This window comes from Silene latifolia, chromosome 9, assembly GCF_048544455.1.
Source record: "Silene latifolia isolate original U9 population chromosome 9, ASM4854445v1, whole genome shotgun sequence".
NCBI classification, from domain to species: domain Eukaryota; kingdom Viridiplantae; phylum Streptophyta; class Magnoliopsida; order Caryophyllales; family Caryophyllaceae; genus Silene; species Silene latifolia.
In genome coordinates, this window is record NC_133534.1 from 138,021,612 (window position 1) to 138,047,852 (window position 26,241).

Consider the following 26,241-nt stretch of genomic DNA (forward strand, 5'->3'; position numbering starts at 1 on the left):
GTCAACTGGTCCACACATATCGGTAATGATTGGCTGGCTAGAGTTTGACATTACTGTCGTGCGACGGTGGTGATCAGTTGATCCCTTGAGGTCACACCTAAAGGACGATTCCCTTAAATTGAAAAGGTTAATTAGTTGTATACCGATACAGATTAATTAATTCCTTAAAATTGAACAATTCGATTTTTGAGAGAGAATATTGATATCTTATTGTAATGGGATTAAATAAGATTTATTTTAGTAATAAAATGCTTTGTTGCTAAAATTATCTATTGTTTGAGAAACAATAAAGATAAGAATGAATGGTCAATTATAATTACAAGAAGTTGTGAATTATAACTATATGACCCATTTTATTTATGTGATCAAGTATCACTAGTCAATTTGTTGTATGTAATTTAATTAATTCATGAAATGATATTTATGTGATAAATATGCATTAAAATTAATTAATAACATGTAGCATACTACATGTGACATATTGTGTGACAAATGACAAATTGACAAAATTAAATGGTAGTCCATTTTAAGTAGATGGACCGAAAATGGAGGGTGTGTTAGTGGGTTTTGGTTGTTTTATTTTATTTGATAAAATAAACATAATGATGACTACTCTTGACTAGCCTTACAACCTACACCACTTTCTTACACACCTATATTTTTGATAAGAGAAAAAGAAAAGCAATGATGCTCCTTGGGCTTGAGTTGGGCGGCCACACTACTCTTAATAGAGTAGTGTTGGTTCTTTTCTATACTTCTTACACTACCATTCAAATTACATGCAAAATGTTCATGTATAATTTCCTCTCTTCTCTCTCTTCCATCTTCATCAAAAAGGATGAGATTTTAATCTAAATTGTTCATATGAATTACTAAGATTACTAGAAGTAGTATATGAGTATTAGTAATAGATTTTAAGGTAAACTACATTACAAACATCTAGTACATGTTTATTTGTGGGTTTAAGGGATTGTCTTGGGTGCAACTAATTGGAGGGCTTCTAATTTGAAGTCAAGAATGTTCATCCATTAATGGAAAGCTCAAGAACTAACAAGAAGGAGATCTTGTTAGTGCCCAATATGACCGAAATCATTATGGTGAGAAAATGTTTTCTTATCTTCTATTATTAATGTTTGCATGCATAAAATCCATATTTAATTTTATGACAAATTAATTTTAACATATATGAGTATGTTAGTATGTATATGAATCTACATTTCCTTCATAGTTTTAGATTCATCAAGGTAAGCATACTTCAAATTTGGGGGAAGGGGTTTTAGATTTGGAGTTTGTACCTCACTTTCTACCATTGAAGGTTCACTAAGGACATGATCCAGCTCCATTATACACTCCATTCTCATGGCATATTCAACTTGTTCCTCAAGCTCCTCATACTCAAATTCCATGACATATTCATCTAGCTCTTCGGCTTGTATGATATGATCATTGGTTACTTATTCTTCTTTAGTGGATTGTGATGCTTCCTCGAGAATATCATTTATCAACATGGATTGCTCATAGGTGAGCTCTTTGTTGGCTAGAGCGGCTTCTAGGAGATCTACTTCTAATTCCCAATGCTTATTTTTGGCCTCACTTGCTTCTAAGGCTTCCAATGCTTGCAAAGGGTCTTTGATGAGAGTAGTACTCATATGGTCCTCTACACAACAATCTATAATATCCATCTTGCAAAGTACACTAAGAGTAAAAGGTGAGAAGTACGTTGAGGAAGTGCTCTCCCTCAAGGTAAAGAAAGACACAACTAAAAACAATTAATGAAAATCAAATCAATTTAACACCGTCCCCAACAACGGCGCCATTTTTGGTCCTATTTAAACTCGTCGTCAAAAGTTACCAACCAAAACAATATTTATAACTTCACAAACTACTCTTAGTAAAGAGGAAAGTAAGGTCGGATCCCAGGGACGGGTATTGATGTAGGATTCTCAATCATAAATTGTTGTGTCTTAGGGTGTCACAATTTGGGTTGAGATGAGATTGGTCTAAGCTAATTAACAAGGTAAAAGTAAAGTAATGAAAGCAAGCAAGGCAATTAAAATGAGATGTAAACAATAGATTAAAAGCACTAGGGTGTCATGGGTTCATAGGGGATTCATGGGAGTTGATCATACAAACATGTTCTCAATTATAAAGCAAGCACTTATTGTTGTGATGGGATCCAGTTGGTGTATAAGCTTACAATCCCTAAGAATGTTTGGGTCCCAGAGCCGAATCGATTAGATTGTACAACACCTACAAGTCGACTTAATCCTTCCTATTCAACTATATGAATGGTCTAATGTGGCTCGAGTTGGTGTATAAGCTTACAAGCCTCATTGAAGAGATAGGTGATGGGTAAAAAATACAAGGATTCATAGGCTCGCATTTCATCAAACATAACACGTGCATAAGTTGAAATCACAACAAGCAAGCAATTTAATTATGAAAACACATTTTATTGATCATTGAATCATTCTCCATGTTTGTTTCCCCTACTTCCCCATTAACCCTAGCTAAGGAAACTACTCACTCATGATCAATTTTAGCATGCTAATAAGGTTGTCAATCAAACTAACAAAGCTAAACATGATGAATAAATGAAAGTAATTAACAATGATTAAAACAAGGGTAAAAGGAATTATACCTATGAAGATGATTCCAAATAATAATGCAAAGAATAATGGAAGTACTTGATGATTGATGGAAGGTTGTCAATCTCCCAAATAAACCCAAATAATCTTCTAATTACCCAAAATAAATGAAGAACAATAGAGAAATTAAGGAAAGATTAAGATATAATTAATATTGATAAATTGTATTACAACTAACCTAAGACTAATTTGATGAGATTAAGAATGGATTAAGATATTACTAAGAGAGTATTAAGGGATCATGCTAATCTAGGTAGTACAATGGGGTATTTATACTAAAGATTAGGTACAAAGATTAGGGTTACTAAGGGTTTAAATGATTATTAAGACCCTAAGAAAAGTTGAGGAAATGCTCCTCTCGAAGGAAATGAGCATATCCATGTGCTAGTCCTGCCACAATCCGTACGTCTTGAGCTGTGGCACGGGCTCTCTGACTTACGATCCGAGCGGATCCTAGGAGAAGACGCTCGGCTCCATGGGCTGCAATCCGCTCGTCTTGACCAAAAGACGCCCGGATGTTGTTGATGGGAGATGCCCGGATCGTGTCTGATCCGCTCGGATCCCTGGGCAGTCAGCTTCTCTTCTTTTCCTCTTTCACAATCCGCAACGATCATTTCGGGGATGCAAGGATCCTTTCATGATGACCCATTTCACTTTATTATCTACTTAGGCCTTCTAGTCTTGGTATTCTCTTTGATGCTTGGTCATTAAATGCGATCAATTTAGCTCTATTCTGCCTCATAAATGCAAGGTTAGCACTCCTTTCCACCAAGGAGAAAAAACCTCAAAGAATATACAAAATGGGGAACTAAAGATAGTAAATGACCCAATTATGTACTATAAAGCATAGGAACGAGGCTAACTCGGGGACTAAATGTGCTCAAATATGAGTCACATCATTCGTCCAACAACAACAACGATGACAACAGAGATCTCACAATGGCTCAGCTAGCCAGCCTGCTCACAGTTCTTAAGATCACTCTAGACCGTGTTGAGACCCGTATCGACACTATAGAAAACAAGGAAACCGAAGAACACAACACTCTGCCTTTAACCGAAACTGAGAAAAGGCTCAAGCTCGTGGAAGAGCAACTCCTAGCCCGTGGTAACAACATCCTCCTTGAGAACAATCGAAGATTCGAAACCGTTGCAGATCAACTGCCTGATAACTTTACCTTAACTAATGTGCCTAAGTTCAAGGGAGTGGAGGACCCACTCAATCACATTCTAGACTTTAAGGATTACAAGTCCATCAAAGGGGTCAAACAGGAACTCTTCACCTGGATCTTTCCATCGTCTTTGGAACCGATTCCCCGCCAATGGTACTATTCCCTCGACCCAAAGAGCATTACCACTTGGGATAAAGTCGTCGTTGAATTTGCTAAAAAATACGCTGACAACATTGAAATCCAAGCCAACACACGCACTCTTGAAGTCCTGACTCATAATGACTAAGAGGGATTCACTGAATTCCTAACCCGTTGGCGGAGGGTAAGCACCCAATTGGTCAGTAAGGCGAGTGAATCAACTATGGTGGAGAAATTTGTCAACAATCTTCGCCCAGTTTATGCCAACCTGCTGAGATGTCAAAACACCAAAACCTTCCAAGATCTCCAAATCATCGGAACCCGCATTGAAGACGATCTACGCAAGGGCATTCTAGCCAAAACCACAGGTAGAGGCTACCAGGGGTCTACATCAACTGGATCTCATCCCTACCATCAAACAAACAAAATCGATGAGGTCAACCTCCTCGAACCAACGACTAAGAAAACAGAGCGTCCTCAAAGGGCATTCACCAATTTGGGAACAACCTATGCCAGCGCCCTGAAAAGGCTCATGGACTAAGGCAAGCTACAACCAATCGGGCCCACTCCGGACCCCTTTGTAGCAAAGAAAACCCGCTTCTGCAATCCTAACGCCTACTGCCAGTATCACCAAGGCAAAGGTCATGACATAAAAGCTTGCTTCAAGCTAAAACACGACATTCAAGATATGATTGAGAAAGAAGAATTACCCTTACCTCCACCAACAGAACCAAATAACAAGACAAACCCCTTGGGAATCCACGCCATCTCCGATGATGAGCCAACTCTAGGCTGCTCACACCTCATCCTACCTATTGAAGACGAGGTGAATGCCTTGGGAAAGGACACGCCGAACGGGATGTTCGTATTCAGCGCAGCAACCATGCTCACCATGTTCCAACAAGTTGAAGAAGCCATAGCCAGTCTATCAGAAAAGGTCACCCGACTTGAGGATGCCTACCACCAGCTGATTTTTAGCCCCCTAACGCCAACACCACGCCCAAGGGAGGGTCCTCCAAGCACCCAAAACTCCCAGTTCCAGAAGGGATTGCACCCGCGACCATTCTGGCATCCACCGCACAATAATCAACCCCACAATAATCGGCCCCACAAAAACATCCCTTACAAAAATGAGGAATACCCCTCCAAGGTACCCTCGCGACCCCGAAATCAAAGGTATCTGGAGAGATGATGTCGAAGATGTCTACATTGTTTCGAGAAAGGGCAAACGGGAAAAAGAAGTCGATCACCTTACCCGATCCGGACGCCCCTACCAGAATCCGGGCAACACAACAACTAATCCAACAATAAATGACCAAATCATCCCGGATGTGGACGTTCAGCCCAGGGTCCCCGAGAACTCGATCCTTAAACAATTACAAAAGGCCAAGGCCAAAATATCCATTTGGCAACTGATTGCTACATCCATCGAACATCGGCAAGCTTTACTACATGCCTTGGGGAAGTTGACAGTTCCCCCTACCTCCTCTCCTGAAGAAGTGGTAGCACACATGACTAGAGATGTCCCTGACCTGAAAAACCCGGTCATCTTCTCCGACGAAGATATCCCCTCTTTCGGAGCTAATCATAACTTGGCCCTTCACATCATTGTGTATTGCTTGAAGAAGAATGTACCTATGGTCCTAGTGGATGACGGATCTGCAGTCAACGTCATTCCCCTCAAAACGGCCCATAAACTGGATATCAAGGAAGCTGACTTGATCCCGACTAATCAAGGGGTTCGCGCATATGATGGCTCTCATCGTAAGGTTGTAGGTCTCATCACCCTGACCATTGCAACATGACCCCTTGAAAGACAAGCTAGTTTCCAAGTCGTCGATATTGACGCCTCTTTCAACATGCTCTTAGGGCGCCCCTGGATCCCTACGGCCAAAGCCGTCACCTCAACCCTTCATCAGAAAATCAGGGTCCCTTTCAATGGGAAAACAATCACAATTCCTGCATCACCGATCAAGGCTATCATAAAAAAGGGAATAGCTCCTAAAATCTTTGATGAGGATGACAACGAAATGTGGGGATTCCAAGCTGTGAATGCCCTAACCGATGAATCATCACCCTTCGATAATGTCCCGTTCTTGAACCTCACAGTCAACCGCATCTTGATGCTCCAGGGTTATCTCCCCAGCCTTCCTCTCAACCCACTGAAGAGTGCCTTGCCTCCCATGAAATTGGCCAAGGTCCCCAACATCCTCTTCGGTCTAGGCTACGACCCGACCGATGAAGACATCTAGGAAATAGGTCTCCTAGTACGGAAGCGTAAAAAGCAAGGAGTCATCCTCCGACCCTCTCACTTGACTCTCAATGGCTACTTCGTCCACGAGGGAGAGTCCGAGCTCTACAACGGCTTTCTTGAGCCAATCTACGACCCCGTAGCAAAGGTCAAACAACCGGGCGTAGAGGTCTTTCAAGACTGCTACTTCATCCCCGACAACACCAAAGCTATGTTAACCAAGTCTGAATCGACCCCTTGCCTGGACGGGCAAGCCGTGAGTTTCTTCTTTGGAGAATACAATATCCAGCACCTCAACTATGAGGACATCATCAACATCGCTCTCAAAGATAACCAGTTCGATCCCACTGCCTTAATCTCTGATACTAACCAAGAGAAAGATACCCAAGGCTGGAGGAAGATTGTCAAGTGGACCGATCGTCAAGGCCGCATTCTCAAGATCACAACTAGAGAAGGCCCCATGTTAAAAGAGGGAAGTGAACACGAGACTGATTCTGATGACAAACTTGAGTCAGAGTCTGTCTTAGCTCCTAACGCTCCTGATGTCCTGGTCAAAGTCCCTTTTCCACTGTTTTATCATAAACTACCCACCTCACCTAGCCAAAGAACTTGACAAACGAGAACATAGGACACCCATCATTGAGGAGACCGAACCCATCAACGTAGGGACTGACAATACACCTCAAGAACTTCGGATATGGATCACCCTTGATCCCTCGGAAAGACAGCAGTTCATCGACCTCTTGCACGAATACAAGGACGTATTCTCACTGTCCTAATAAGACATGCCTGGGATTGACAGAGAGATTGCAGAGCACATGATACCCATTAAACCCGGAGCTAAACCTGTGAAACAAAAGTTGTGCCGTATGCACCCCGAATGGGTCGTGACAATCAAAGAAGAGATAGACAAACAATTCAAATCCGGATTCATCAATGTTTTCGAATATTCCGACTGGGTGGCCAACATAGTCCACGTGCCCAAGAAAGACGGGAGAATTCGGGTTTGCGTTGACTTCTGATACCTGAATAAAGCAAGTCCAAAAGACAACTTCCCTCTGCCACATGTTGACGTCTTGGTAGACAACACCAGCGAGCACGCCCTATTATCATTCATGGACGTGTATGTCGGGTACAACCAAATCAAAATGGTTGGGGAAGACATGCAGAAGACTGCGTTCACTGCACAGTGGGGTACATATTGCTACACTGTTATGCCCTTCGGTCTAATCAACGCCGGAGCAACCTACCAAAGAACTGCCACCACTCTCTTACATGACATGATGCACAAGGAAGTGGAGGTATATGTCGATGACATGATCTTTGTTGAACCATATAAAATATATGTTTATGTTTTGATGATGTCAAGAGTACTTTATATTATATATACTCGTTGCACGTAATTGTTTGTTTAGTCTCTTTAGATTAGACTTATTATTTGCAAAACTTAAAGGATTGTGATGAAAATATACAAGAGTTTATTGTGATCAAACCCTCAATCAAGGATCAAGATATTACAAGATAGTGAAAGAATTATTCAAGCATCATGTGAAGATGAAGCTCATCTAAAGATTGATCAAGCTTGAATAAGAGTAGCCTATACTCAAAGATCTCCTAAGAAGATTAGAATAGTATAGGTGATTATCTCGTAATGGTAACATAAGAATGGATTTCTTATGTTAGTAAAGTTATAGCTTTGCAGCTATAACATTACTTATATAAGAGCTCAATGTTATAGCTCTTCTAATATAACATTGAGATGCTGAGCTTTTATTAACGCACGTCTAAAAGGTTTTCAAAATTTTTTTTGAATTTTTTTTTTTGTTTCTTAAAAATGTTTTAGCAAAAAGTATTTATTTAATGAGGAAGCCCATATCTATATTGAGTGTGGTTTTATTTTAAATCTTATAATTAGTGATTATGTTGGGTCAACTTATGGGTTGAGTCATATTGCTAATTAGGGTTTCTAATATAGCATACTCTTAAACCCTAAATCTAACCTAATATCAAGCTAGGGTTTTCACGAAAAACGAGGCATATGAGCCGTGTTGCTTTCGTGTAACTCAAGGATAAAAGTTGGTTATTGTTAAGATTTTATTCTCTAGAATTATCTTAATATATCTTTTATATTTAACTTGATATGGTTATTTATGATAAGGATATTCTTGTTATGAAAAATCTTATCATATCTTAAGATTTAAGGAAAGGATAATAGGAGAATAATTTATAAATTATCTTTTGGAATATTCTTTATTATCTCTTAGGGTTTTAAGGAACGAAATAACAAAGATATGATTTGTTTACATATCTGATATTTTGGCCTTTAGGGTTTCGTGGAAACTGTGTGCTTTGCCTCTTTTTTTGCTATAAATACTCTACTTTTTGCTACATTATAAATAAGATCTTTGAGCATAATTTTAATTTTATTTTTCAAAAGCAAAACCGTGTTTTTAAGAACAAGAAAACCGTTTTGCAATTTTTCGAAAAAGGTCGTGTGTTTATAAACTTGTGCATTCGTTCTTTCGTTATCGTTATAAGATAATAGTGCTTAATTGATTTCTTACTCATTCATTAACGTGAACTTTTAGTAGAATCATTAGTGCTTTCTTATTAGCGTAAGTTAGTCACTCGAGTATTTAGCGATACTCACTTGAGTTACAACTACGGTTAGTTGTACGAGTTGGGTTAGTAAATTTGTAATCCGTAGAAAGGTACTAAATTTATTAATCGAGAATAGTGGACGTAGGTTTCGACTTGTGAAACTGAACCACTTCGAAAATCCGTGTGTCTCTCTTTCTTTCGTTTATTTGCTTTGTTTTTAATTCGTTAATTAGTTAATTAGTTAAACTTTAATCAATAAACTTTAAATAATTAATTATAGATTTAAGATTTACAATCGAAAAAGTTGTTAAAAGTTTTTAAATCCTCAATTCACCCCCCCCCCACCCTCCCCCCTCTTTACTATTTCAGATCGATAGACTCTTCAATTGGTATCAGAGCCTCGTGCTCTTGATTGCCTAACCACAAAGAGGCTGATATGTCTATCTTTATTTATCTCATCGTTTTATATTCCGCTGCCTATCACATGATAAATGGATTCCAAATACCTCAAGTGTCCCGTCTTTGATGGGAAAAATTATGGGTTATGGAAAAACATGATGACTCACTATGTGACGGGTCATGATTGGGAGTGCTGGAGGATTATCCAAAATGGACCGTATAAAAATATGGTTGCATCCGCTGAAGGCACTACCTACGAGAAAAAGGAAGAGGACTATGTCGAGGCTGACTACAAGAAGGCCGAAAAGAATTCTAAAACAATAAGTCTATTGCAAAACGGCATGACAACTGCAGAATTCGATCGCTTCTCTTCGTGCTCCACGGCCAAGGAGATATGGGACGGACTTGAACTAGCTTATGAAGGTACTTCCATTGTTAGGAAACACCGCATAGATCTGTTAATGCAGAAATATGAGCTATTCAGTATGGAGCCAAATGAGTTATTGGATAGTATGTCCGCACGTTTTTCAAGCATCATAAACGAATTGAAAAACCTAGGAAGAATGTTCAATACCGAGGACATCGCAAGAAAGGTTCTTAGGAGCCTAACTAAAAAGTGGCGTGCCAAGGTCACAGCAATGGGGGAATCGAGAGATCTTGAGAACCTATCCTACCAAGAACTCATTGGTGCTCTCATGGCCCATGAACTCACTCTAAATGCTGATGAAGTAGAACCGAGTAGTGGCAAAAGTATGGCCTTAAAAAGCGAAGATGTTAGCTCCAACATAGAAGATGAGATCGTCTTGTTTGCACGACGTTTTAAAAATAGAATCTTTCGAAACAAACAATCAAAATCTTCTTCTAACAAAAACAAGTCCTTTAACAAGAAAGCAACAGAATCAAAATCATCATTTGCTAACAGAGGTTGCTTCAAGTGTGTAGAATCTGATCACATGATTAAGGATTGTCCAACATGGGAAAAGATTAAAGACAAGGCAAAACGCGAGAAGACAAAGAAGGAGTTAAAGCAAGTAATGATGGCTTCGTGTTGGGGAGATCTTGAGTCAGAAGACGATGAAGGATCTGAAGATGACGAAGTAGCTAATCTTTGTCTCAGCAGCGTCAGTCTTGACCTAATCTCTGACAGCAATGATGATGGCACGACTTCTCATTCAAATTACTGGTTTCGTGGAGATCAGATGAAGATGACGATGATGTGGTTAGTTATCTTGAACTCAAAAAACGTGTTATGAATTTATCTAATAATGCCCTAATTGAATTTTTTGAGCAATCCCTAGACAAATGACATGAATGGGAGTTGGAACTAAAGGATCTAAAGGAACAAATTCTTGATATTGCTGAGGAGAATCATATTCTAAAGGCAAAAGCTAAGAATTTGAAATCTAAAGTTACAGCTGATAAAGCTACAACATTAGATATTGCTAATAGTGAGAAGAAGGAATTAGAATCTAAAGTTATGGCTAATGAAGCAATAATTTCAGATCTAAAGCTTAATATTAAGCACCTTCAAGCCAAAGTTATAGCTAGTGAAGCTATAACTTTAGAACTTAGAAAAGCCAAAAAACTTTTAGAGACTAAAATCACATCTGATGAAGCAGTGATTTTAGACCAAAAGAAAGAAATCGATTCTCTCACAAAGAAATTGAAGGAATCTAAAACTGACATGATCAATGTTAAGAAACAACATTCGGATGTTGTACTTATTCTTAACAAAAGGTTCCAAGACTTTCGTGACAATTTCAAGAAGGATAATGACGTAGATCACACGAAATATCTTGAGGAGATTAAAACCCTAAAGGACTTACTCCTACACGCAAGAAAAGTCCACGACAAGTGGGAAGGTGGCACAAAAGTCCTAAACTTCTTAACCGAACAATCTGATAATAATATGAAGATGGGGTTAGGATATGAATGCTACAGTCGTAGAGATCACTCTAAGTGCAAATCAACACCTTCCGATTATGATTTAAGAAAAAGAAAATATGCTGATCTTCCTAAATATTTTATTTGCAATTATTGTGGTCATACGGGTCACATCCAAGATAATTGTGTCAAACGTGTACATGATATACGAAAAAATACCGTATTTGTTAAGACAGTTGACACAACAGTCGAGGATGATGAATGCCCCATAGATGAAGCTAATGAAGAGAGGAATAATAACTTTCGTTGGTTTTACGACATGGCTTTTTATTACACCAAGAAGTCTAGCACCTCACAAACTTCTTGTCAACCTAAACAAAGTAAACATAAATACAAGGAGACCAGATATGTGAGACCCATGGAATCCCCTAGACCTAGAACTCCTCCTAAACAAAACTACCCAAGGCATAAAAATACTATCATTAGAAAAGTTTGGGTACGAAAGGATTTATTATATAGGGTAACTAACCGTAAAGGACCCAACTTAGCTTGAGTACCTAAAAACTGTATCTAATCCTTTTGCAGGTGATGGTGAAATAAAACAATCAATGGTATCTTGACAGTGGATGCTGAAGACACATGACCGGAGATAAGAATTTGTTTCTTTTACTCAAACCTTTCAATGGAGGAAAGGTGACTTTTGGGGACAACAAGAAAGGTAAAGTGATTGGTGTGGGCAAAATTGGAATTTCTAAATTACACGCAATCAGTGATGTTTATCTAGTAGATGGTCTCAAGCATAATCTACTTAGCATATCTCAACTATGCGACAAAGGTAACAAGGTTGTTTTTCATATAGATGTTTATCGCATTATAATTGAAGGTATAAGTAATATTATTCTTGAAGGCCATAGGAAAAGGAATGTGTATATGGTAGATTTAAATGTTGTGCCTACTAACTCTTTTTCGTGCATGAAAGTTACACTTGATGATCCTTGTTTGTGGCATAAGCGTTTTGGTCACATTAGCTAACAGATTTTGAGTAAACTCAAGAGATGGGACTTGGTTGAAGGACTGCCTAAAATCAGGTTCGATCAAGATAAGATGTTTGACATTTATGCTCGATGCAAACATGTGAGATCATCGTTCAAACCCAAAAGAGTTGTAAGTACGAATTAAGCTTTGGAATTGATACACATGGACATGTGTGGTCCTATGAAGGTAAGGAGTAGAGAAGGATCCAGGTACGTCTTTGTCCTCGTAGATGACTACTCAAGGTATGTATGGCCTATCTTTCTTCATTCAAAAGATGAGACTTTTGATGAATTTTTTTGTCTTATGAAACTTATTCAAAATAAATATAAGACTAACCTTGTTTCTATTCGTACGGATCATGGCACCGAATTTGACAATCAAGGTTTTATAGAATATTTTAGAGTTAATGGTGTAGGACATAACTTTTCTGCACCACGAACTCCTCAACAAAACGGTGTTGTTGAACGTATGAATAGAACACTAAAAGATATGGCTCGTACAATGCTTTTGTGTAATGGTCTACCTCGTAATTTTTGGACTGAAGCCATTAGTACTTCATGTTATATTCATAATTGTGCTATAATAAGACCTATCCTAAAGAAAACCCCTTATGAACTTCTAAGAGGTCGTAAACCTAATATCTCTCATCTTCGTTGTTTTGGGAGTGAGTGTTTTCTTCATAATAATGGTAAAAATAGGTTAAGTAAATTCGACCCTAGAAGTGATGAGACTATTTTTATAGGATATTCAGATCATAGCAAGGCTTATAAGGTCTTCAATAAAAGAAAACTTTGTATTGAAGAAAGTATTCACGTTATTTTTTATGAAGATAACGTGTTTGATAAGCCTCTACAGGATGAGGAAGAAAACATGGATGAACTTGATTTTCGTCTTTCCAGAGATGATCCGCCTGAATTGGAAAGTGAGGACAATGAGATTGAAGGAATTAATGATGAGATTGATCATTCTTCTAAAGAGAAAAAGAAGAAAACTAAAGTTATAGTTGATGATACTATAACATTATCTCAAGATAAGGACTCCTAGTCTAATGTTATAGATAATGTTACTATAACATTGAATCTAAATCAAGGTGATGAGTCCGAAGTTATAACCGACTCTTCTACAACCCCAGGATTAGATTCAAGGGGAACGTCCTCAAATTCTGAGCCAAATGATGTTGGATCAAGCTCAAATAATGAAGAACCAAGTACTTCAACAAAGTGGAAATACAAAAGTTCACATCCAATGGATAATATTCTTAATAATATTAAGAAGGGAGTTCAAACGCGACGATACTTGAACAATTTATGCTCTTTCTATTCGTTCCTATCTACAATCGAATCAACAAATATTAAGGAAGCTCTCGTAGAATCAGATTGGATTATCGCTATGCAAGAAAAGCTTCAACAATTCGAACGGAACAAGGTTTGGCACTTAGTTTCTAGACCCAAGGATCGATCTGTAATTGGAACAAGATGGGTGATCAGAAATAAAATGGATGATGCTGTGGTCATAGTTCGAAATAAGGCAAGATTGGTGGTACAAGGTTATGATCAACAAGAAGGAATAGATTATGACGAGACCTTTGCACCCGTTGCTCGTCTTGAAGCTATTAGACTTCTGATAGCATTCGCAGCTCATAAAGGAATGAAACTCTTCCAAATGGATGTCAAGGCAGCATTTCTAAATGGATATCTACAAGAAGAAGTCTTCGTAGAACAACCCCCTGGTTTCAAGGACAGCAAATTTGAAGACCATGTCTTTAAATTGGACAAGGCCCTGTATGGATTGAAGCAAACACCAAGGGCCTGGTATGACAGATTATCAAAATTTCTACTTGACAGTGGATTTAAGATAGGATCTGTTGATAAAACCATATTCCTAAAATCCGAAGGAACTGACCTTTTGGTTGTCCAAATCTACGTCGACGATATCATTTTTGGATCAACAAATCGCAATTTGTGCAAGTATTTTTCGGAGTTGATGACTTCCGAATTCGAGATGAGCATGATGGGAGAATTGAAATTCTTCTTAGGTCTGCAAATTCAACAAACTGAGGAAGACATAAAAATTCATCAACAGAAATATATTAAGGAATTAATTCGAAAGTTCGGAATGGAAAATTCCCATGCTATGTCTACTCCAATGGTCGCAGACAAGAAATTAACTTTAGAGGAAGACGGTAAGTCAGTTGATGAAACAACTTACCGAGGAATTATTGGGTCATTGTTATATTTGACGACAAGAAGACCATATATTATGTTTAGCGTATGCGTTTGTGCGAGATATCAATCATCTCCCAAAGAATCGCATATGACGGCCGTAAAGAGAATTTTACGTTATCTTATTGGCACGGCTAAAATTTATCTGTGGTATCCGATGGAATACAATTTCGATCTTGTCGAATATTCAGATGCCGATTACGCAGGATGTTTCCTAGACAGGAAAAGTACGTCAGTTGTTGCCACATTCGTTGGACCTTGTATTATCACATGGGGTTCAAAGAAGAAGAATTTAGTTGCCCTTTCTACAGTAGAAGCCGAATATATTGCAGCAGGACTGGTATGCACTCAATGATTATGGCTTAAGCAACAGTTATGTGATTATAGTGTTGATGTAGGGTGTATTCCTATTTTATGCGATAACACGAGTGCAATTATTATAGTATTGGGTCTTCTCTTTTATGCTTGGTCATTAGATGCGATCAATTTAGCTCCATTCCGCCTCATAAATGCAAGGTTAGCACTCATTTCCTACCAAGGAGACAAAACCTCAAAAAATATGCAAAATGGGGAACTAAAGATAGTAAATGACCCAGTTATGTACTATAAAGCATAGGAACGAGGCTAACTCGGGGACTAAATGTGCTCAAATATGAGTCACATCAAACATCCCTAAACCGAACCTTTGCTCATCCCGAGTAAAGAGGTGACTACAACCAGGACCTTTATTTAAACTAACCTACTAATATAGCCGATGTGAGACAATTAGCGGGTCTCACTCCGCCCTTTAACTCACAACAAGAGAACCATGAGGTAGGATGCCTTCTTACAAGGCAAGGTGGGGCTTGCCAAAATGGTGATACATCCAAGCATTAAGCACACAAATACAAGTAATGGATGCATCTACAAAAATGAATAGCCACTTTCCTCATCTAAGTGGTGGAAATTATTTACAAGGGAAGCAATCTAAGGGTACACACTCCATTATAGATACGGTTTCTTCAAGCTACTAAGCCTAAGAGGATACCAATAAATCACCTCCAAGTTGTGTCAAGCTAGGGTACCTTTATCCTCAATCGTTAAATGCTTTTGTCAAGAGTAGACTCCGTATGGCGTTAGAAACACTGGAGGATCGCGAAATTCCCCTTCTTGCCTAGACAAGAAGAAGGGTCGTCCCCTCTCTACCATGCACAAAAGTGGATCCGACGGATAAAAGGGATCAATGTGTTTTGAGTTTCATGTGGGAGTAGCTTTTGTTGTTGTTATTCTCCCAAATTTCTTGTGGCATTTGACATTTTTGAGAACAATTTCTTTTTGCCATTTCTTGATGTTTGGCATTTGATGCTTGACAATCTTTTTGCATTTTCTTTGAACATTTTCAAAGTCACCCCAATTAGTAACGAGGGTGCTTATATTTAAAGCATATGAGTCTATTTTTGTACTCCTCTTTTCTTTGATGCATTTTGCAAACTTTTGATTTCTTTTCATTTCAATGCTTGAACTCAAATTTGATAATTTTTGTGCCCATTCCCTTTTGTTGACAAAATGTGATGGATGTGGAAGATGGTTGCATGGTTTCAAGGGTCACCTTGGAATAAATGTTAGCCAAGGAGTTATCACACCACAAGGTACTCTTGACTAGGCCTTAATCCATGGGTTAAAGGATACTAGCATGACACATTCTAGGGTATTTTAGAAGCATTCTAATGAGCAAAGTCTCAAGAAGAAAAAGTATCTACAAGGGCCTTATATACACTTGTCAAGTTTCCCAAATAGATGTTTTCACAAAATTTTTCCTAAATGCAACTACATGCCATGATGCAACTATCATTTATAAAACCTAATGCATATGCTTCTACCAACTAGTATGCCATATAAACTACATGCAACTCCTAGAATCACATTATTTCATACCGCATCAATAAAAATAAAGCCAGATAGTCATTAACATAAAGAGGAAAAATGAGATTGGAAAGATCATACCATGCGGTCTTCATGATCCTCATGTCTCGGATGTGGCGTAGTCGATCAATGTGATAGAAGGATAAACAAACAAACAAACAAGTATATAGAATATATACAATACTACACTATAAAGGAAATGAACATGTTTTTGGTTTTTTCAATTTTTCAAATTTTTAGGGTTTTTGATTTTATGAAACAAAAGAACATATTTTTGTATTTTTCAAAAATTTTCAATTTTTATCATTTTTTTTTTATTTCAAAGTCAAGTTAGAATTTCCCATCCCCACACTAGTATGGACATTGTCCTCAATGACTAATACGATAGGGAATTATGCAAGCTATATGAGAATGCATGGTTTCTACACTATTATGCAAACTACATGGCATATATACAAGAGTGCTGCATTCTAAACTATACTATATGATGCATGAATTTATTGGTTGGAGAGCTAATTTGTATTAACTCCCATTTCTTGTGCTTAAACTTCACCAAACCAAATAAGACACTATTTCTAGTGTAATAATGGGGGAGTTCATGCACAAGTACACAATGCAATATTTCCAAAAACCCCGCGCAGCACTCGCGTACCAAGCACATTGAAATTAGACACCATTTTATACGTGACCAAGTTGAAAAAGGGGATATAAAACTCGAATTCTGTAGTACTGAAAAACAAAGGGCAAACATTTTGACAAAACCTTTAGCTAGAGGACGTTTTGAGACTTTACGGTTGGAATTTAGTTTAATTGGTGGCACCTAAGCTTCTATAAATGTTTAATCTCTCAATGATTGATTAGTATAGATAAGATTGTATGACTGTGTCCGTATATTGCGTTGCATGAATATTTACGTTTATAGAAATTTTATTTATCGTATATATTCTATTTGTATTTAAGAATTTGTGTAGCATAAAAATTTTATCTTTTACCAAAATTAAGATACACTATATTATTTTATTTACCATATGTCCATCACAAATCTTTCCAACATCTTATATGCCAATCTCGTTAAATAAATACCATACCTATCCAAATCATTCCATATACTAATCACCATATTTATGTAAACCACTACCTCCCTATACCTAGACCTATTTCTAAAACTCTTTCCTATATTTACCCCCTAACCCGTGTAACATTGACCAAAATCCCCACTTGATCTTACTTTTTATCTTTACCAAAATCTTACATAATCTACAACAATCACTATCATCATCATCATCTTCACCCTCTAACCATGACACCTCCACATGCATCTAAACGGTCTTCAACCCACAATCAACATCAACAAAATCCATGCACTCAACCACAACAACCACCATCTCATCACCCCAATTCCTCCACCTTTACTTCAACAAACCCACATCCATCACAAACACCTCCCCTGTTTCATGGTCGGGATGAAGTGATTTCCGAAGGTAAAAGCCGTCGACTTAACAAAGGGAAGAATAAGATGGTAGTAGATGAATTTTAGGAAGCTAATAAACCCGAAGTTGTTGTTCGGGATGGGATTTCGTGGACTCTGTTTCGGGAGCCGTCGAAAAGCGCAACCAAGGCAGGTTTGAACCGGGTTCGCATGACCAAGGGTGAAAGCATTCTTGTTTCTCGGGTCTTGCAATATTCGATTCAAGGTGGAAGGTATTACCCTAAATCTTGGTTGTCTCAGATTCCGTCTCCTAAGTTCTTTGTCGATTTTCTTGATTTTCAAGGTTGGAGTGATGTGAGTCGGTTTTCGGGTCCCACTTACCCGATTGAAGTTATACAATTCTTTGCTTCGGTAAAAATTAAGGAGGGTGTCTTGCATGCGGTTGTGAACGGCGTCGATATCACTGTTACTATTGATGATTTTTGCTCTGCTTTTAAGATTCCTCATGACGGAATCGATATTAATCCGAGTCTTAAGTGGTCTAATGTTGATGATGATAAACAGTTGGTTATTAAAAGGTATTTTGATAAGGTTGCGTCTGAGAATAGCAATATTGTGGTTCGTCCTCTCTCGGCTAAAATCAAGTTTTTCTTGAACTTTTTGTGGAATACTATTGTGCCGAGAAGGGGTGGACGGGATAAAGTGTCAAGTTATGAGGCGATAATTGTGTACTCTTGGTTGGAGGGTCAGAGAATTAATTTAGCTAGTCTCGTGTTTAACCGCATTTTTCAAACAAGTATAACCTTTACAAAAGAGAAACATTGCACTACTCTTGATCTCCCATATGGAATGTGGATATCACGGTTATTGGAGATAAAATGAGTTGTGGGATGAGAGAGTTATGGTGTAAGTGCAAAAGATGGTATGTGTGACCGCGTGATTAAGCTGATGGGTCTCGGGTTTGAAGGACCCGAATTGGTCTTTGCTAAAGATGTTGATAAGAGTACTAATGAAGTTGGAGTGGTGGCTATAGAAGCCAAATTAGATGCCTTTATGGGGTCGTTAATGGCTAAATTTGAGGAGCAGACCACAGCATTAGCTACGGCTATGTCTCGGGTTGGACCATCCCAGTCATCGATTGGTGGATTGGATGGTGCTCGGGTTTATGCGTGGATGGAAGGGGTTGATAAGAGGCTTACAGGTTTCGAGAGGGATTTGGTGGCTATTCGTGAGGAAGTGTTCCAACATGGTCATCGTCTTTCTTACCTTACTAGTCAAGGGGGTGCGTTGGTCATGGACGGGAAAGCTATGAAGGCCGATCAAACTATTACTTTGGAGGCAACAAAGGCCTTGTCTTTGAAGGTCCTTAACTTCGAGACGAGTCTTCAAGCCCAAGCTACACTTGTGCGGAGTTCATTTGATCATCTTGATGCCTTGAAATTTCGTACTCGTCCCGACTATGTTAACCCTTGCAAAACCCGTCACACTAAGCCTTGCCTAACCCCTCCTCTGTTTTAGCATCTTCCCTTTATGGACTTATTTTCTTTTGTTTTCTAATGGTGTATTTTGCATTCTAAACTATCTTTCGGCCCATTTTTGGCATGCTACTTGTGGTAGTGACCCGAGTAGTTCTTAAACATGTTGTTCATTCGACCCATTTGGCAGTAACATGTTTTCTTTGGTTTGTATGCTACTTTAATTCATAAGTACTTATGTTTATTTACGTTTTATTACATTTCTTAATCGTTTTTATCTCTTGTCTCGTCGTATATTATTCTTGTCATTTTATGTTTGTTTTTATCTTTTCGATGATGTCAAGAGGGGGAAAGAACGACCATGGTAAGCATTTGCCTAAGCTTGCTCCTTATCAAGACCAATTGTCTCTTAAAGTCCTTAAAGTTTTGGTCTTGTATCTAATTGTTTGATCTTGTGTTGATCTTCATCTATAAAGATGACGGTATTATATTGAGGGCGAACTATATACTTAGTTGCTTTGGTAAGATTTTACCGACTAAAGATTTGTGAGTCAATGTGGCTATTCAAATTAAAATACGATATTAAAGACTTTAGTAGATCGGTAGTGAGAACATAGCGAGAATGAAAGTAAACAACTAGTACGAAAGAGATACAAACGAAAAGAAAGAGAGACAAACGACACAAGCAAAATGGTGACGCGGGAAACCCAAAATGTGGGAAAACCGTGGGGGGAATGGTATCCCACCAATGATCCACTAGTAGTAATATTATTCGAGGGTGAACCTAGCTGGAACGATCAGGAGGTACAGCAGTGATCTCCAAATGACTAAGTACAAATGATACGAACGATGTATAAATTTCTAAGTGTGTTAATGATATTAATTGTTGCAGGTGATGAATGATATTTCTCGAGTGGAGTCAATGATGAATGCCCTTGAATCTAATGTCCATTGCTCTTTTATAGCCCTCCTTTGAATTGTCGCACATGCTCCCTACATATGCTCAACCATACGCTCCACTTCCTGTGAAATAGGAAGTGGTTGCTGACTTTGTCAAAGCTTTTGCTGATCACTGCAATGTTCCTGTTGGCTGCTTGTTACTTAATTCAAACGTGGCCTTTGTATCACTTGAATGTCTAGGTTCATCCCCCCTTGTTCTTTCTTGCTACTAGCAGCCTGCTGCCTTATTATTGATCTGTGTGCCTTTATTTTATCTAATTGCGAGTTGCCACGTCATAATGAGAATGAGAGGGTTTTTTACCTATACAATTACCCCCAAGCAACTTCCAGGTTCTGTTCTTTCTCGACGGATGCTGGGAGTTGCTGCCTTCCTGGACGCTGCGTGTAGTGGCGATGTCATAGCGTGACATCAGCCCACTTACATTCTTATCCCCTGAGTCTGACCGTTAGAGGTCTAATCAGTCACTTCCTCTCAATAACTCCCCACCTCCCCCACGTCTCCTTTCCCTCGATCCCCCAACCTAACTCCCTCCCATAACTCCCTTATCATAACTCCCTCTCTTAACTTCCTCTCTTAACTCCCTTTGGTTATAAATATAACCCTCCCCCTCCCACTTCCTTTATTCCCGTCCTTATTAACCCCTTTCCCTAAAACCCTCTACTCTCCCTCCCTTCTTATAAAGTCTCCATATCCACCAGGTAAACTCCTTACTTTCTTCCCTCTCTCTTAATTTTTTCACCTCTAAACTTCGCAATCATGGTAAAAAAGGCTATCCGTCGTACCGCTCCTCCTCCTTCTCCTCGTGGGGGTCCATCTGCTACTGCTCTCTCTCCCTTCTAATCCTCTGGGATCCTTATAGATCACTATCTGTGCGATTCTAGCTTTGTTGATACCCCCCTCGAGGAGGTGAGAGAGAGGTTTGGCCTTGGGCAGGAGGTCAAGATTCACATTCCTCAGCCTGGAAAGGCGCCGGATGCCCATAATCCCGGTTGGGTATGCCTGCACGAGTGCCCTTTTACCCAAGGTTTGTCTTTTCCCTTCCCTCCTTTGGTGCAAAGTATCTTGCGTCACTACAGGTTGGCGATCTGCCAACTTGCGCCTCATGCATGGCGCATTCTGGTTTCGTTCTGCATCCTCGCTGAGGATCACACTCTGGGGATTGGTATGGGTGTCCTCGTCGTACTCTATACTTTCAGGCCTTTTGTTGCCGGGCTTATCACCTTGAGGTCCTGCGACACTAGTAACCCTGGCGTGATCCTTCCTCCCAAAGTGAGGGATGAAGGCTGGAATACGAACTTCATCTTCATTAAGATTGTCTTTCTTACCCCCACCCCCGAGTACTTATTTGACAAGTGGGGGGCCTCTAAAGGTAATTTTAGTTTCTGGGTGTCTGTCGTTTTTCTTTTATCTTAATGTTCTTACTGGTGTACTGCTGCAGGTTTGAAGCAGCCAGTTCTCTCAAGAGATCACAGCGTGATTATCCGTTTATTTGCTCTTCCTATTGCAACTCGTTATTACCCTGGTGTACTTTCTTCCCCTATTGGTGCATTTGCCTCCGAACCTCTTGACATTAGTGAAGGAGAGAAAGAGGAGGAAGAAGAGAGAGAAGAAGAGAAAGAGAAAGAAGAAGAAGAGGAAGTTGGTACCCACATTAGTCAGCGAGAACCCCCAGCTGCCGAATTCCAGATGTCGTCTGGTAAGGCTTTGTTTTTTATAGGTTTTCGTTCTTGCTATATGGTCATTTGTGTTTATGTTCTAGCAAGTTGCTTCTGCCTCCTACGGTCCTTCTCCCAGGAAGAGGCCATCGCTCCCTGCTGAAAAGGAGCCGGTTAACATGCCTGACCTTATTGAGATTGCTCCTCTGGCTGCATTGGCTCCTAGGCCTCCTCTTCCCAATACCTCCACCGTATTCCGCCTTCCCAAGGGGTATGGCTCCAGTGGGGTGCCCATCTGGCCTCAAATGGAACAGCTCCTGCTCCCTGCTGTTGTCCATTCCCTGGAAAATACCCCTCTTCCTACAGTACTAGATGAAGCTCATGGACGCGCCCTGCAGGTACTTTTTAAATTCCCTTTATGCTTCATTGGTCTATTTTGTTCGTGCTGCTGACTGTTCTTCTTGCAGGTCTGCAGGACAACCTCAACGTCAACCTGGGGAAGGTGGAGGCAGATCTGGCGCTAGCTAGGAGGGAGAAGGTGGCGACCCAAAAAAAGTTGGCTGAGGAGAGGGCAGCTGCCCAGAAGTAGCTGGATGCTGAGAGGAGGGCGATAGAGAGGCATATGGAAGAGGATTACAAGGAGGTGGAGCTGTTGAAGCATCTGCTCTTGGACTCTACATTGGTTTCCGCCTGGGAAACAAAGATCAAATGCATCAAGGAGTTTGAGGCGGGTGAACACTCCAACTGGGACCTTGCTGAGGAGGAACGGCTGTTTAATGCTGCATATCCAATCAAGCCGGACTTCAGCCTCACCAACGATTTGCTGGGTGGTGATAAAGGAGAGACCAGTGCTAGGACCGAACAACCAGCTATCGCGTCGGTCAGGGAGGTCAGGCAGGATGCCCTTGTTGCCCAGGGAGGGGAAGGTCCATCTGGGGGAGAGGCTATTATGGAGCCCAACACCCATGTAGATGTTCCTGCTGGTGTCGCCCCGGATTCTGCTACTGATGCCTAGTTTAGGCATTAAAATTTTAATTTTTTTATCTTGATGTTTTGTTGGGCACCCTGTATGGTGGCCCATTATAATCCAACTCTTGGTGCCTGGTAGCTTTGGACACCTTTTAGTACTCTTTTGTTTTTTCCTCATAGGAGGGGCAAAAATACTAACTTTTCAAGTCCCCCCTACTGAGGGGTGTTTATGAAAATTCCGTTTTGTTCCTTCTGTTATTTTGCTAGCAATTTTTTTGTTCTTTCTGTTTGTGTGCCGGCTTCGTACTTGTTGAGGTGTCTATAGTGGTTCAGGGAGCTTTCTGTCCATCGGGATGCTCGAATTCCTCTGTTTCGACCACGCGCACATTGGGTACTTCCTGCGGGAGGAACAATTTGCTAGTTCGTGTTCATCAGTTAGCCTACTAGGATATTGCCTTAATATTCAACTTACCATATCCACATTCAATCCAAAAACAATGATAAACCTAAAAATGGAAGCAATTTCATAAATCCAAAATAGTTTAGGGAGCCCAAAGTGTGTTCCCCCAGAGTTTTACAACAACTTAAAAGAAATTGAGTTTCATTTTGGCCTTTTGAAATACTAAGTACGTTGCTTCCAGATTTTGCTCCTTTGACACCTGTGAAGTTGACACCAAGGGAAAATAAGAAAAAGGGTTTTGACTCAAAGGATTTGAAAGATACGTTGTAAGTTGTCATTTCCTTAGTAGTACCTACTGAATTCAGGAGACTTAGCACGTGCGTACTGAACGAAAGACCTTACCTGGTGACTTAGTTGTTCCTGCTGTCAAAAGAGATGTTACTGTTAGACCAATGCAGGTGGTACAGTCAGGCGGTACGAAAGAAAATGATTAGTTCTTTGCGTATGTACCTTATGAGAGAGTGAGCTGTGGCTCCAGCAAGTGGGTTATGGGGTTGTTCCCCTTGAAGCAATAGCTGCTTAATCAAAGACACTTTTAGCAAGTTAGTTCATGTTCTAAGGTTTCTGAAGTACTGAATGCTAGGATTCAAGGGTCCTGGGATGTACCTGTTGGAGGTAGAACTTCTTGGTCCTGCACCTGGAACCTCAGACATAATACTTTTTAAGGTGAATGATGTTCCAGGATCTAGGGACAGCTTCCGCATCCATAGTCTCCAACTTGTATGCCTCATTACCCACTATGCCTTCTATGCGGTAGGGACCTTCCCAATTGTAGGCGAATTTGCCTGCACTCTGATTCTTGGTGTTTGGGTATACCTTCCTGAGTACCAGGTCCCTTACCTGCAGCGTTCTCAGCCTTACGTTTTTGTTGTAACTCCTGGCAGCTGTCTGCTTGTAGGCTGCCATCCTAATTTGGGCGCTGGTCCTTGGCTCATCAATGGTATCCAGGCTGCTAGCCATTTCTACCTGGTTCCTCTCTTCGGTGGCATTGGCATATCGATGCATCGATACTTGCACCTCAGAGGGAATAATTGCCTCGGCCCCATATACCAGACTGAATGGTGTTTGACCTGTTGCCACTTTGGGGGTAGTTATATCAAACCACAGCACGAAGGGGAGCTCATCTGCCCAGTTGCCTCCTATCTCCTCCAGCCTTCTTTTCAGGTTCTTCATGACTATCTTGTTGCTGGATTCTGCCTGACCGTTGTATTGCGGATTCCTAGGAGTGGACTTAAACAGCTTGATGTTCCACCTGGCGCAGTAGTCTTCCGTTCTGTTGGATATAAATTGTGACCCGTTGTCACATTTGATTTCTGAAGGGATGCCATATCTGCTGACTATGTTCCTCTTGATGAAAGATATCACATGCTTCTCCTGGATTTGAGGGAAAGCTTCTGCCTCTATCCATTTAGAGAAGTAATCCGTCATTGCCAGCATGTACGCCCTGTTTCCAGAATCACGGGATAATGGTCCCATAATGTCCATTCCCCATTTCATAAAAGGCTAAGGCGAGATGATCGGATGCATATGTTCTGCTGGCTGGTGGCTGACAGGAGTGTGCCTTTGGCATTCTTCGCATTTCTTGACGTAATCTATGGCGTCCTTCCTCATGGTAGGCCAGAAGTAACCCTGTCTTAGTGTCTTGTTGGACAGGCGCCTACCCCCTGTGTGATTTCCACAATCACCACTGTGGATATCACACATTACTGCATGTGCCTCCTGTATGCTTAAGCACCTCAGATAGGGTCTGCCAAGAACTTCCGAAATAGGATACCATCAATGAGTACGAATCTGGAGGATTTAATTTTGAAGCTCCTGGTGTCTTTTTGGTCAGGTGGTAATACCTCATCACGTAGCCAACTAATGTAAGGCTTGCGCCAATCATCAATCTCTTCCTAGGGTGTGGCAGTACACAGTATCCCCGCTTCGTTTGTCCCCTGGGTGGTTATAGCCTTACTGGCGTTCTGCTGTTCATTCTGACATAAGGCAGGTTTCATGACATATATGAATGGTATAGTACCCACTGCCCCTGGAGTGAAGGCTGCTCCCAGGGTGGCAAGAGCATCCGCTTCAACATTCTGATCCCTTGGTATCTGCTGGATGTGGAAGGAGGCAAAGAGGAGTTTGAGCTCCTTCGCAACTTCCAGGTAGGCTATAATTTTAGGATCCATGGTCGTGTATACGTTATTCACATGGTTTACTATCAGTTTGGAGTCACTATACACCTCGATGCGGCTGATTTGCAATTCTAAGGCTAATTGGAGTCCTAATATTAGGGCCTCGTATTCAGCCTCGTTATTCGTTGCTTTGAACTCACACCGTACTTCCTGTATTATCTGTTCCTCCTGAGGTGATTTCAGGACCAGTCCTACCCCTGCTCCCTTCATATTGGATGCCCTATCAATATGTAAATCTCATATCTGATCCCCTTTAGCCTCACTTATGTAATACTCCGTATTTGTGAGTCTTCGGGTACTCTATCAAGTAGGCCTTACTCTGTCGAGTAAGGGTAATTTGCGTTTTAGAAAAGTTTCTGACCTGTTGGGTACTCGATCGAGTAACTAGGATACTCGATCGAGTAAGGGGGTACTCAATCGAGTACCTTGGGTACTCGATCGAGTAGCCGGTTTACGGGGAGTTTTTCTCGGGTTTTGTTAATTATGCGATTAAGATATATAACCTTCGTCGTCATTATTCTAAACACTTTTGCAAAACCTAATTTACTGTTAAAGAGAGAAAGCAAGTACGTTCCTAATCCTAATCGCATCGTTAGCAAATCCCGGAGTTTGGAAGGTCGGTTTTCATCGTTGGTTATACCGTTGAGATCCTTGCGTCGAGGGTAAGATCTATGTACCCTTTTTGTTGTCTTTCATTTGATTTGGTTAAACCCTAATATAGGGATTTGGGGGTTTTTGAGTAGTATGTGATTTGGTAGCATTTGTATGTTGTATGATAGGAGGAGGTTTCGTAGAGGAAGCTTTTTGATACAGCTGTAGAGATCGTCTGATAGTGTGCTTTCCAGGTAAGATTTCTTACTCAGTAT

General features: G+C 40.1%; 2 protein-coding genes across 2 annotated transcripts; both read right to left on the minus strand.

Moving 5' to 3' along the window:
- Positions 1-23,843: 23,843 nt before the first annotated feature.
- LOC141601644 (uncharacterized) lies at positions 23,844-24,371 on the minus strand. Its single transcript, XM_074421939.1, has one exon. The coding sequence runs from the start codon at positions 24,369-24,371 to the stop codon at positions 23,844-23,846; it is 528 nt and encodes a 175-aa protein (XP_074278040.1).
- Positions 24,372-25,093: 722 nt separating this feature from the next.
- Positions 25,094-25,585, minus strand: LOC141601645 (uncharacterized). Its single transcript, XM_074421941.1, has one exon. It carries the CDS (start codon positions 25,583-25,585, stop codon positions 25,094-25,096), a length of 492 nt encoding a protein of 163 aa, XP_074278042.1.
- Between the last annotated feature and the right edge of the window lie 656 nt (positions 25,586-26,241).

Excerpts from the sequence above, each read along its gene's own strand:
- LOC141601644 (XM_074421939.1), bottom strand. The coding sequence starts at position 24,371 with ATGAAGAACCTGAAAAGAAGGCTGGAGGAGATAGGAGGCAACTGGGCA.
- LOC141601645 (XM_074421941.1), bottom strand. The coding sequence starts at position 25,585 with ATGAAGGGAGCAGGGGTAGGACTGGTCCTGAAATCACCTCAGGAGGAA.